The 11,406-nt window shown below is 33.9% G+C and overlaps 2 protein-coding genes across 3 annotated transcripts; both read right to left on the bottom strand.

Moving 5' to 3' along the window:
• Positions 1-229: 229 nt before the first annotated feature.
• LOC139853310 (uncharacterized) lies at positions 230-2,730 on the bottom strand. 2 transcript variants are annotated; one of them, XM_071842682.1, is made up of 5 exons: positions 2,533-2,730; positions 1,713-1,773; positions 1,431-1,535; positions 1,030-1,336; positions 230-632 (listed from the first exon to the last, which is right to left on the bottom strand). In XM_071842682.1, the coding sequence occupies exons 1-5, from the start codon at positions 2,671-2,673 to the stop codon at positions 611-613; spliced, it is 636 nt and encodes a 211-aa protein (XP_071698783.1). In that variant the 5' UTR covers positions 2,674-2,730; the 3' UTR covers positions 230-610. The 2 variants fall into 2 exon arrangements, with proteins under 2 accessions (XP_071698783.1, XP_071698782.1); XM_071842681.1 differs by having other exon boundaries at positions 231-632; positions 1,030-1,348.
• Positions 2,731-8,127: 5,397 nt separating this feature from the next.
• Positions 8,128-9,960, bottom strand: LOC139855954 (leucine aminopeptidase 2, chloroplastic-like). The gene is made up of 4 exons (XM_071845189.1): positions 9,472-9,960; positions 9,173-9,336; positions 8,950-9,015; positions 8,128-8,828 (listed from the first exon to the last, which is right to left on the bottom strand). Exons 1-3 carry the CDS (start codon positions 9,500-9,502, stop codon positions 8,974-8,976), a joined length of 237 nt encoding a protein of 78 aa, XP_071701290.1. The 5' UTR covers positions 9,503-9,960; the 3' UTR covers positions 8,128-8,828; positions 8,950-8,973.
• Between the last annotated feature and the right edge of the window lie 1,446 nt (positions 9,961-11,406).

The raw sequence follows: 11,406 nt of genomic DNA, 5'->3' as shown, positions 1-11,406 counted from the left end.
AAAAAAAAAAAAAAAAAAAAAAAAAAAAAAAAAAAAAAAAAAAACACTTTTAGTTTTGCGAAAAGCTGTTTTTTAGAAGACTGTTTAAATTAATTTCACAAGATACAATCAATGTTTCTGTTTGTATCCATTTAAGCAAGTACACAAGCATGATTATCTTCAAGTATGAACATCATCATCAATATTCAATAGTACAACTCATCTTTCATACTTGACTCTCTAGTATCAACTACTATCTAAGCACAATAAACTCAGAAAGGCCCTTCATTGAATATTGTTGAATACAAGTTTAACACTATCCTGGGTTGTTGACTAGTGTAGAGTTGATTTGAACCCCAGTTCACAAGTGGAGGGTATCAAGTTAAAACTCAAGGTCTAGTAATGCTTTTTTATGAATTTATTGATGCGCATGCTAGCAATAAAATATATGTAACTTAGCAAAATACCATATCAAGCATTGGATGAACTAGGATCACTAGAAAATCTTTTAACATCATTGTTCTGATAAAATGCAAAAGAAATCCAGATTTTGACATTAATCCATACACCAATGCACATGAGGTCCTTACTTAAAGATATCACAGTTTAGATAAGACATTCAACCAACACATCACAAGATCCGAAAGTTACATCTGCAGACAAAAGTACACAAATGTTAGTCGCATTTCATGTTTCACTAAACGTCACAAAATGTTATTAACTTGGTACAACATTTAAAAATTGACAAAAAAAAACTAAATGTCATATTAAGTTCAAAATCTAGGTTGTTTCTTCAATAGGTAGCAATTTTGACCTATTTACATAAAAAAGAGGCAATTTGGGTTACATCTTATTGCTAACTATTCAAATGAGTAGCATCTACTATTTACACAGTAGTACTTTAAAGCCAAATGCTACCAAGGTGTATTCAAATACTTTAAAGCTCCTAAATTGTTTTCTTATATGATATCTAATCATCATTTTAATTGTATAACTTATAACAGATTTTAGTAAATTGAAATTTAACAAAATTCAAAATAATGGACATACCCAAGCAAGCCTCGACCTCGCCATGTTCGAGGTGTGACAGTCAAGTTAATCAAAGTCCCTTGTCTCATAAGTAACAAAGGTACAGGACGCCCTTCATTCATGCGAGCTTCAGATGCAAGTTTTGAAAGCAAATTATCACCATATTCAACATTCCCAAATTTCACTATCTGATCTCCAAGTTGCAAACCATCCTCTGCTGCTGGAGATTCTTCAGTTATTTCATCCAACATTGCAAACGGCCTGCTGACATCAACATCCATGCTACTCACAGATGAACTCATATCACCCACACCTTGGCTAATTGATCCTGTATTATCACCTTGTACACAATGGAAACACAATTAGTACATAATACTTTTCGTTTGTATAAGTGGTTAGGGAATTTGTTTATTGTTAGTAACCTGAGTCCATAGCAGTCGAAGATTTAGGAGCAAGCCTTGATGAATGCAGAATTTCTATATTTCTGGTTATTTTCTCAGTGATATTCTTGTGATCATTCCTTAATCCTGTACAATAAAAAAAAATGGTATATAGAAGTTAAATGGTTGGATAAATGTGAGGTAGATTTCACATATATGAAATGGATATTAGTTTGAGTTGGAAATATTCAGGTCAAATAAGCATAACACCTACAAGCATATCAAGATTCATAAATTACTGTGATAAAGATATATTTAACGAACCTGCAAGTCTATTTCGGTCTGCTCGCACTACTGGAATGTCAATGTCAGACCTCGGAAACCCCTGCAATTAATACAAAACTTTCAGATATGTACTTAAATTCAAATCCAATTAATTAAATTTTACTGGTGATTTCTACATAATGTGGTTAGTATCATAAAACAATTATGTAATCTAACGACACCTTTCGGGACATACTATACAATCTAAATATTTGGGTTTAGCTTATATTCGAATGAGCTATGAGCATATAGTCATAGCAGTTTAACTGCACAAAACACAAAAACATGAAATACAGTTAAAGCACTAAGAATGCTTAATAGTGATTAATAATGTCAGCCTACTGTTTATCATGCAACTATTACTAAAAGTGTATTTGTAATATATATGTTCAAAAGATTTTCAACTTCTCCTTGCCATGAAGAGAACCTCACACCAATACCATGCTCAATAGCTGATAAACTTAAATCACAGATAGTTTAACTTGTTGATTTCTAAAAGCCCTCGCACCAATACCAAAGACCATGCTCAAATAACTCTTTGAACAATTAAGCAAAACCCTTAAGCATAAACAAGTATGGATTTATCAACAGCTAAACATAAATCATGGATTGTAGCTTAACTTGTAGTTGTAAATACAATTTCTAACTTATTCTAGGTCCTGTAATGTTTCTCTTCTTGCTTTAAATCTAATAACCAAAAATTGAAACTTTTTTAATACATAAGGCATTAACTATAACAGCAAACAAGTAATATAAAATCGTAAATATTGATGATGATCTATAATTAAATTTATGGAGGTAAAACAAGAAGTAATATTGCCTCGGAGTCGACGAGATTGCCGGAAAGACCAGGGCCGCCGGGCTGACAAAGACGTTCGATTATAATGTTCATCTCAGTTTCCAAATCACTTCTTTTATCCATCAATTTCTTGATTTCCGACTTCAAATCTGTTGCTACCATTTTTTTTTTTTTACCTTCCGATTGCAATGCAATTTCACGTTTTTATTAAGGTTAGGGCTTGTTTCAGTTTTTTGTTTATTTTGCGAGCTCAGCTCAAATAACTTGATCAGCACACCAGCTGGGTCCCACAAATAATTCTCAGTCGAGCACCTACACCCTTATACTTTCAATAGTAGTCACTTTTGAACTTGATTTTTTTATTGCTTAAATACACACATAAATATTAAATTTCAAAAATTATATTTGTGTAAATATAAAATAAAAGCATAAATATAAACATAAACTTTATACGGAATATCTTAGGTGTGATTTCGACAGGACTGGAGATAAACATAATGTTGGAGTGAATATCAGCATTGGAGACCAGATCTTGCATCCGCAAGAGTCGTTTAGATACCTAGGCTCGGTGCTCCACAAATCGGGGAGGATAGAAGAGGATGTGACTCATCGTATTAAGGTAGGATGGTTGAAGTGGAGAGCAGCGAAGGGGGTCTTGTGCGACAAGAAGAAACCGCTTAAATTGAAAGGGAAGTTCTACAAAGTGGCAATTAGACCTGTCATGCTGTACGGATCATAGTTGGCCAATGACAAAGGCACAAGAAAAAAGGATGGAGGTGGCGGAAATTAGGATGCTTAGGTGGACGTGTGGTAAAACCATGTTAGATATGATTTCAAATGGGGTGTTTAGAGAGAACCTTGGAGTTAGAAGCATCATCCACAAGCTAAGAGAAGAACGACTTCGATGGTTTGGACATGTGATGAGGCGACCACGTATTGCCCCGGTTAAGAGAGTCGAGGTACTCATGGTGGAAGACGTAAGGAGGAGGGGTCGACCTACACGTAGGTGGAAGGATAAACTAAGATCGACATGAAGGAGCTTTTATTGACCCAGGACACGACTTCTTATAGGGATGTATGTTATTGTACATAGGCTTATGTAGGACTAGGTATGTATCTACGTATATGGATGTCTGCCTATGTAGGTATGTATGTATTCATATATGTACGTAGATATGTATACTCATGTTTGTATACATCTTATGTATGTATGGTTGTTTGTATATATGTATATATGTATATATGTTTATAGGTAAGGTCATATGTCTCATGTATGTATGCATGTATGTTTTATGTACGGTTGTATGTAGGTATGTATATAGGTTTATGTATATGCAGGTATGGTCATGTTTAGATGAATGTCGTGTATGTATGTATGTTTGTATGTGAGTATGTATGCCTCTTCATGTAAGTATGTTTACGGATGCTTGTATGTATTTATGTTTTTGGACGTCTGTATGTATGTTTATGTATGTATGTTTATGTATGCATATATGTATGCTAGTTTGTTTTTGTATGCATGTATGTTTATGTTTGTTTGCAGGTGGGTATATAGGTATGCATGCATGTATGTTTCCGTACTTAGGCTTTTGTATGACTATGTATAAATCTACGTATATGGATGTTTTGCCATATGTAGGTATGTAGGTATGTAGGTATTTATGTATGTACGTAGGTAAGTATGCTCATGTAAGTATGCATGTTATGTATGTAGTATATATGTTAGTAGGTACGTAGGTATGTTTCATGTATGTATGCAGGTATGTTTACGTACGGTTTCATGTAGGTATGTGTATAGGTTTATGTATTATGTATGTGTGTGCGTGTGTGTGCGTGTTCGCGCGGTGCCTCGCATCCTTCGGTGCATCTTGGGGCTATTACGGCTGAGGACGACCTACTTTGCTCCCGAGCTTGGTTGGTGGCCTTTTGGTTGGGTGGTTTCGGAGATGTCTACCGTAAAGGTGCATGAGTAGTGTTTGGTTTGTTACCGGTGGTTGGCTCTTTGCTTGGGCAACAACTTCCACCGGGCACGCCTTTCGAGTTATGTTTTATTTGACTTTTGGCTCTATTAATTGAGGCAACAACAAACGTCGATTTATTGGCGACTTGACTGCCGCTTAGAGCCTAAATTAATTTCCAGGCAGCTTTCAAACCCATGGAAATTTGATTCCACCATTTTCATGGCGTCCGTTTTTTACTTTCTATTTTGTATTTTTCTAGCTTTTATTTTCTTAATTTTCCTTTTTTTTTTTTTGCCGGAGGTCCTCACGGAAGCAATCTCTCTACTCTGGATTAGGTAGGGGGATGACTTTCTCTTTCGGTGGGTGGAGAATTTTTTCTCAACTCGTGGTTAGAGAGACGACTTCTCTTCTAGTCTAGGGTAGAGGAAGAATTGTCTACATCTCACCTCCCCCATACCTTGCATGTTGTGACGATCGGTCCAAATCCATATGGACGAACACGTCATTCATTGATTTCATTGCGAGGTATTTGACCTCTATGATACGTTTTGTAAACATTGCATTCTTTTGAAAAGGCACACCATAAATGAATATTTAAATCAAAGGTTTTCGACATCTAATGATTTCTACATATAGACAATCACCATAAATAATAGTTTACAACAGTACTTCCATTGACCATGCAGTCAAAATAAGATACATGGTGATGATTTGGTGAATGCAACGTTTCCTTGAAAAATATGTCATGCAAGACTCCATGCACATAGCTTGTCTAACATCTAAGCAAACAGCGGAAGACTTCTAGGAAACCTGAGAATAAACATGCTAACAAGTGTCAACACAAAGGTTGGTGAGTTCATAGTTTTAGTGTTTCGTATAATCTGTATATAAAAGTGGATCACAAGATTTTAGTTGTTTCATCCAGAAATGTTTATCAATAGATTATATAAAAGTGGATCACAAGATTTCAGTTGTTTCATCCAGAAATGTTTATCAATAGATTATATAAAAGTGGATCACAAGATTTCAGTTGTTTCATCCGAAACGTTTATCAATCGGTTCTACATAAAAGGTGGATCACAAGATTTCAGTTGTTTCATCCGAAACGTTTATCAATCGGTTTTACAAAATTGAGCACCCTGGTAACTAAACTTTAATGCTTATATAATTTGTACCCTTTGTATAATCATCTTAATAATACACGCAAACCAACGTGTACGCTTCTCAAATAGCATACGTCCGTTAAAAGGCTAGTGCTCTAGCTCGGACGGGGATATCAAGCCCTATGGATCCATATACTACTACTCGCGCCCACCAGTTCTTATAACTAGCAGTTAACAGTTACCAAAGCTAAGGGATTTTCGGTTCAAACTCAGTGTAGAATTTAGTAGGTACTTGTATCCATTGCGTTTAGAATAAAGTGCATGTATTCTCAGCCCAAAATATATATTGCAAAAGCATTTAAAAAGGGAGCAAATGAAACTCACACAAAATCAGTTTTAGTATTTGTATCCATTTAGTAAAACAATTTATAAAACTGCGCATGTATTCTCAGCCCAAAAATATATTGAGTAAAAGGGATCATATGAAACTCACGCATATAAATATTGTAAATCAGTTTATAAAGCATTTGCATGTATTCTCAGCCCAAAAATGTAGAGAGTAAAAGGGATCATATGAAACTCACTCAAATCAGTTTTAGTTTTTGTATTCATTTTATAAAACAGCGCATGTATTCTCAGTCCCAAAAATATATATAAAAAGGGAGTAATGAAACTCACAGTTTAATATTGATATACAATATTGCAGGAAAGCACGTAGACGCATCGGAGATGATAAACACGAGGTTTGATTCACAAAAATACCCCCGAACATTACCCATAATTTCCTTGGCAATAACCCATATTTTCCTTAGCTCTAGCTCGCTCGGAAACTCGTTTTGAAAATTACTTGGACAGTACTCCGTCGTAATATTTTATGTACATTATTATTTTTGTATCGCAAAAATAATAATACTAATAATAAGATTAATAAGATTAATAATAATCTTAATAATAATAATAATAATAATAATAATAAATATTATACGGAGTAATATATATTTGTGTATGTGTGTTTGATTTTTCATTCGAGCAAAACACCTGAATTTATAGTACCTGGCCTGGAATCTGGAGTCATGCGACTCGCATGGAAATGGCCTTCTGGCCATGCGACTCGCATGAGGACCAGGGACAGCTCACATTGTTTTTGTCCTAACATTTGTCGACATAATAAAATATAAATATAATATATATAATTTAAATTAATTAATTATATATTATATTAAATTCACGTGCATAGTTGACTTGTAATTTTTGTTCCGATAAGTCGTACGTTGTCACTCGACTTATGTCCCGGTTCCGGTTTTTCGAACGCCCTTTCGTACGCTGAGAAAACTTGTACTTTACGTTTCGTGAATCGTACCTTTGTCAAAATATAGTCTTAAATCATCCATAAAATATACCACTGTAGCAAAGTTACTGTAGCAAAGTCAATTTTTACTGTAGCAATTCACTGTAGCAAAGTCAATTTCACTGTAGCAAATAGTGATTTTCAAAAACACTGTAGCATTTTGGGTACTGTAGCAATTTGAAAATGTTACTATCGTTTACTAAATAACTTAAAATTTTATATATATGTATATATCTTTTTAATATATATAAATCAGTTTTTAAATACACATTGGAAGTTATTTATAAATAAATTTTAATAATAAATATTTCAACTTATCATATATATTCAAATAGATATTTAAACCAATAAGTTTAATGTACGGTATCAAACAATTAATACATTGTTACCTTTTCATGTTATAGTATATATGTATCTATTTACATATAATTGTTCGCGAATCGTCGAAAACAACCGAAGGGTATTTAAATATATAAAAGTAATTCAAAAATTTTGAGATTCAGTTTTACAGACTTTGCTTATCGTGTCGGAAATGTTAATCATACAAAGATTAAGTTTAAATTTAGTCGAAATTTCTGGGTCATCACACATGTGCAGGATTGGGTATTGTTGTTGTTGTTGTTTAGAATAATTGTCTAAATTTGTTCATTATGTTCAAAAACTCTAAGGTTCTAGTTTAAATTTATGTTAAAATGTTGACCAATTTAGACTTTAACCGACTTTGATTATCAAATTCGATTTTGACGCATTAATGGCGTTGACTGATTAATTAAACGAATTTTGAAAAATTGATACGGATTGCTCTTAAAAATGTGTAATTATAGATCAATCGAGGAGTAATCGGGTTTTTTTTTACAACAGTGATGTTTATGAAGTTATGATTATAGGGTTAACTAATTTTTGGTGTTTGAAATCTTTTTGGCATATGCAAATCATCGCCTTGTAATCATGAAATACTTTTAATCTTTATATACAACTTACACCACACATACTTGGCTGATTTATATATATGTCGTTTGACACATACTTGGCTAAACTTCTTGACTAGCATCACATCAATATCAATATTAAACACTATAACTGACTAATTACTAAATACTCCGTATGATTTATGATAACTAGTAGTATTATACTCGTTTCTTAAAAATGAAAGGTAATACTAACTAAACAAAATATACAACCAACTAAAACACATACCGTTCTCATAATTATAGTTGCATTTAACACGAACTGTCGCTATGGCAGAAGTTTTTGACCAATGAAGTACCCAAGCTTTTAGTTTTTAGAAGATCGAGTTGACAATCAAATATTACTCCATCCAATTTAATGTCAAAGTAATCTTAGAAGTTTCTTCTAATTGGCTTCTAGAATCTCTACGACTTCTACTTGTAGACAACATATTGTTCCTTAAGAGATCATCTGATTGTTTACAAGTGAAGATTGTTTATAACCATTTTACTTAGTTTGAAAATATGCTAAGTTGGATACTTTGAAGTCCCACATTCCAACACAATGACAAAATAAATTGTTCCAGATTTGCATGCAACAACATAGCTCCGAAACACCAACATTGATTGCATGTAAACAGAAACAACATCCATTACAAGCCACCTGCAAACCGCAAATCGTTCTTAGTCAAGAAATATAACCGATACCAAAAATCCCATTTCACAAGCATTTTCAATTGTAAACACTGATTCCTTCAACTAAAGGACTGTGCTCAGGTAGTCATGTGGGGACCATGATACTTCAAGACGAAGAGTTTGAAACCACCCATTCGACCAAAGTAGGAACAGCAAACCCTGTTGCAGCTTTCTTCCATTGGCATCCTCCATAGTTTTTCTCCGGCGACTTTCGAGGCGGCAACAACCTCCTTTGCCAGCTCATCACTCGGTGTGAAGACACCTGGTTTTTGAAATATGTGTCACCAAAAGATAAGAGTGTACTCACAATTACTCGAGCATCCAAAAACTCAATGAAACTTGGTTCATATTTCGTGCAAAAATAATAATAAGAGTACATATACCGGCAATTGAAGGCCCAAGTGCAACTATAGTATACACGCCCCTGTCAATGTTGCCAAATCAAATATCTGCAACAATGTCAGTAGTATGAGCTGTCATAAATATTTATATAAGTGTAAACAAACAAACAAACAAAAGAACTTGGTAACACACATTCTGCATTTTAAGAAAACAAAGAAATATAATTTTCAATAAAAATACAGCTGGGTGAAAGATAAAATATACCATATCCACACCTAGGTTACAAGCATATACCAAAGCATCAGCAAGTGTAAGCCTTCCTTTAGCATCTATGTTCAACTCCTTGCATTGTTCAGTATCCAATATTTTAGCAGTAAAAACATCGCTATATGTTGATTCAAAATTTTCAGCTTCATCTGCTAGTGCTCCTGTGGTATAAATACCACCATAAATATAGAATATAAGTAAAAATATTATGATTTAAGTTTAATTAATATAACCTACTAATCAACTTTCTACTGTGATATTTGGCGATCCGAATATTCTCTTTAAAGATGACTAACCAGGGGTGAGTACATTGGCTAGTGAGTACATTGGCTAGTGCATTTACAAGCTCCTTTCCTAGAATTACCCCTGTGCAAACATAATATACGCACTTGAGTTTCTTTTCTACCTTGGGCCCAACTCGAAAAGCAGGAAACTCAGCAGATTTTAAAGCAGGTTCTTGGATTCGAATTTAAATCTATTATCTTCATATGTTTCAAGTATTGTACCTAGTGTTATCATACACAAAAACATTCAACATCCATATCACAATATAACTTTTTTATTCACTGACATTAGCGGAATAGTAAGCCTATCGGTTATGATTCAGCTTCAATTCGGGTGTTAAGTCCTTAGAAAAAGCCACAAGTACACGCTACTACAATGATTTTGTAAGTTCATTCATTTTTTTTTATTTTAAAGTGTTGTAAGGTTTTAATTGTAAATTTAGCTTAGGGTACTTTGTATATTATCATGTCTAATGTAAGTGGTTTCTAAGCATGTGTTTAAGAAGATATACGTTCAACGAACTAGGAAAATCTTCAAAGTCAAACTCGCAACATTATTGTGGGATGGAGAGAGTATTTGTTAACATATTAAAACAATTAATAATAAATGAATAGAGTAATATTTAAAACGATACCTACCTACGACAATTCGTCTAAGGCATTCGGGAGTGAGGTGGAGGTCACAAAGTGGAAAAAGTTCGTTAAGCCTTGTAAACTGAGACTAGCATTACACGAACACAAATTGTGTTCATTGAGGAATGATTGTATCTCAGCTTTCAGTCGGTCTAATTGGGTTTTAACGTCTAGGCTTAAAATGAGTTTGCGTGGCTCGATTCGTGATTTTTCGATTAAGGGGAATCGTCTTTTTTCTCCTCATAATGAAGAAAGTGTGTTTGATATATAGGAAACTCCCCTCCTATTTTGTAAATGCTCACAAAGGTTGTTAAAGAAAGTTGTTATGTTTGGTATTAGTTGTTGAAGTTGTAGAAGTACATGAATAGGTTACACTCGAATAGTGTATGATATGATCATGATACTATTCATGTACTCTGTCGGTGTAACCTATTCATGTTCTTCTCCAAGAACAACAACTAATATAAACATACCAACAACATTCTATAAGAGGTTTTAAGCATTCACAGAATGGGAGGAGGGGGAGTTTCTCATATCTCAAACTCACACTATCTTCACTGTGAAGAGCAAAAAGATGATGACCCCAATCGAAAAACCACGAATCGAGCCACACAAACTCCTTTTAAGCTAAACGTTAAAACCCAATTAAAACCACTAAAAACTAAGATACAATCATTCCTCAATGAAAACACTTTTTGTTCGTGTAATGCTAATTTCAATTTACAAGGCTTAACTGACTTTTCAACTTTGTTAATCTAGCTTGTGACCTCTACCTCACTCCGGAGTCACGCCTCGAGTCCAAAAAAACTTAATCACAAACTCGTCAACCACATATATTGGTTTTTTTCCTATTTCGACCGCCAGCATCTCTGATATTAATATTTACTAAACGCCCAATGATGTCGATCAGACCAAGACCAAACATTTGACCTTGACCTATAAACTGGGATGCTAATGTAACCATGCTCTTTTAGTTACTTATTTAAGCATTCAAGTCTATCATCATTCCCAAGTGGCCGATCATGTCTCGTAAAAAAAATCAATTTGTTGACCCGTGTTTAAGTCCCACAAACCAATCCTAAATTCATTATCACGCCACCCATTATAACTCAAAAACAATTTATGTGAATTTGTTGGTCCGTGTTTACAACAAAAATCAATTTGTTGACCCGTGTTTACGATAACTCATCTCTGCAAGAATTATCATTATTGACTATGAAAGTATAATATTGCATATCCGCTGACAAAAGACTTAAACAGAGAGTTAGTGTATAAGTCGTGCGTAGGAATGAGACTGAAGACATTGAATAAAAT

This window comes from Rutidosis leptorrhynchoides, chromosome 6, assembly GCF_046630445.1.
Source record: "Rutidosis leptorrhynchoides isolate AG116_Rl617_1_P2 chromosome 6, CSIRO_AGI_Rlap_v1, whole genome shotgun sequence".
In the NCBI taxonomy this organism is placed as follows: domain Eukaryota; kingdom Viridiplantae; phylum Streptophyta; class Magnoliopsida; order Asterales; family Asteraceae; genus Rutidosis; species Rutidosis leptorrhynchoides.
This window is presented reverse-complemented; position numbering and strand designations above follow the sequence as displayed.

What these genes read in the sequence shown, in the direction of transcription:
- LOC139855954 (XM_071845189.1), bottom strand. Translation starts at nt 9,502, where the DNA reads ATGTACTCACTAGCCAATGTACTCACCCCTG. An exon ending in AGCCAATGTACTCACCCCTG is followed by an intron (nt 9,337 to 9,471) that starts GTTAGTCATCTT and finishes TTTATACCACAG; the next exon opens with GAGCACTAGCAGATGAAGCT. An exon ending in GTAACCTAGGTGTGGATATG is followed by an intron (nt 9,016 to 9,172) that starts GTATATTTTATC and finishes ACATTGTTGCAG; the next exon opens with ATATTTGATTTGGCAACATT.
- LOC139853310 (XM_071842681.1), bottom strand. Translation starts at nt 2,673, where the DNA reads ATGGTAGCAACAGATTTGAAGTCGGAAATCAAGAAATTGATGGATAAA. An exon ending in GCAATCTCGTCGACTCCGAG is followed by an intron (nt 1,774 to 2,532) that starts GCAATATTACTT and finishes TATTAATTGCAG; the next exon opens with GGGTTTCCGAGGTCTGACAT. An exon ending in CGAGGTCGAGGCTTGCTTGG is followed by an intron (nt 633 to 1,029) that starts GTATGTCCATTA and finishes TTTTGTCTGCAG; the next exon opens with ATGTAACTTTCGGATCTTGT.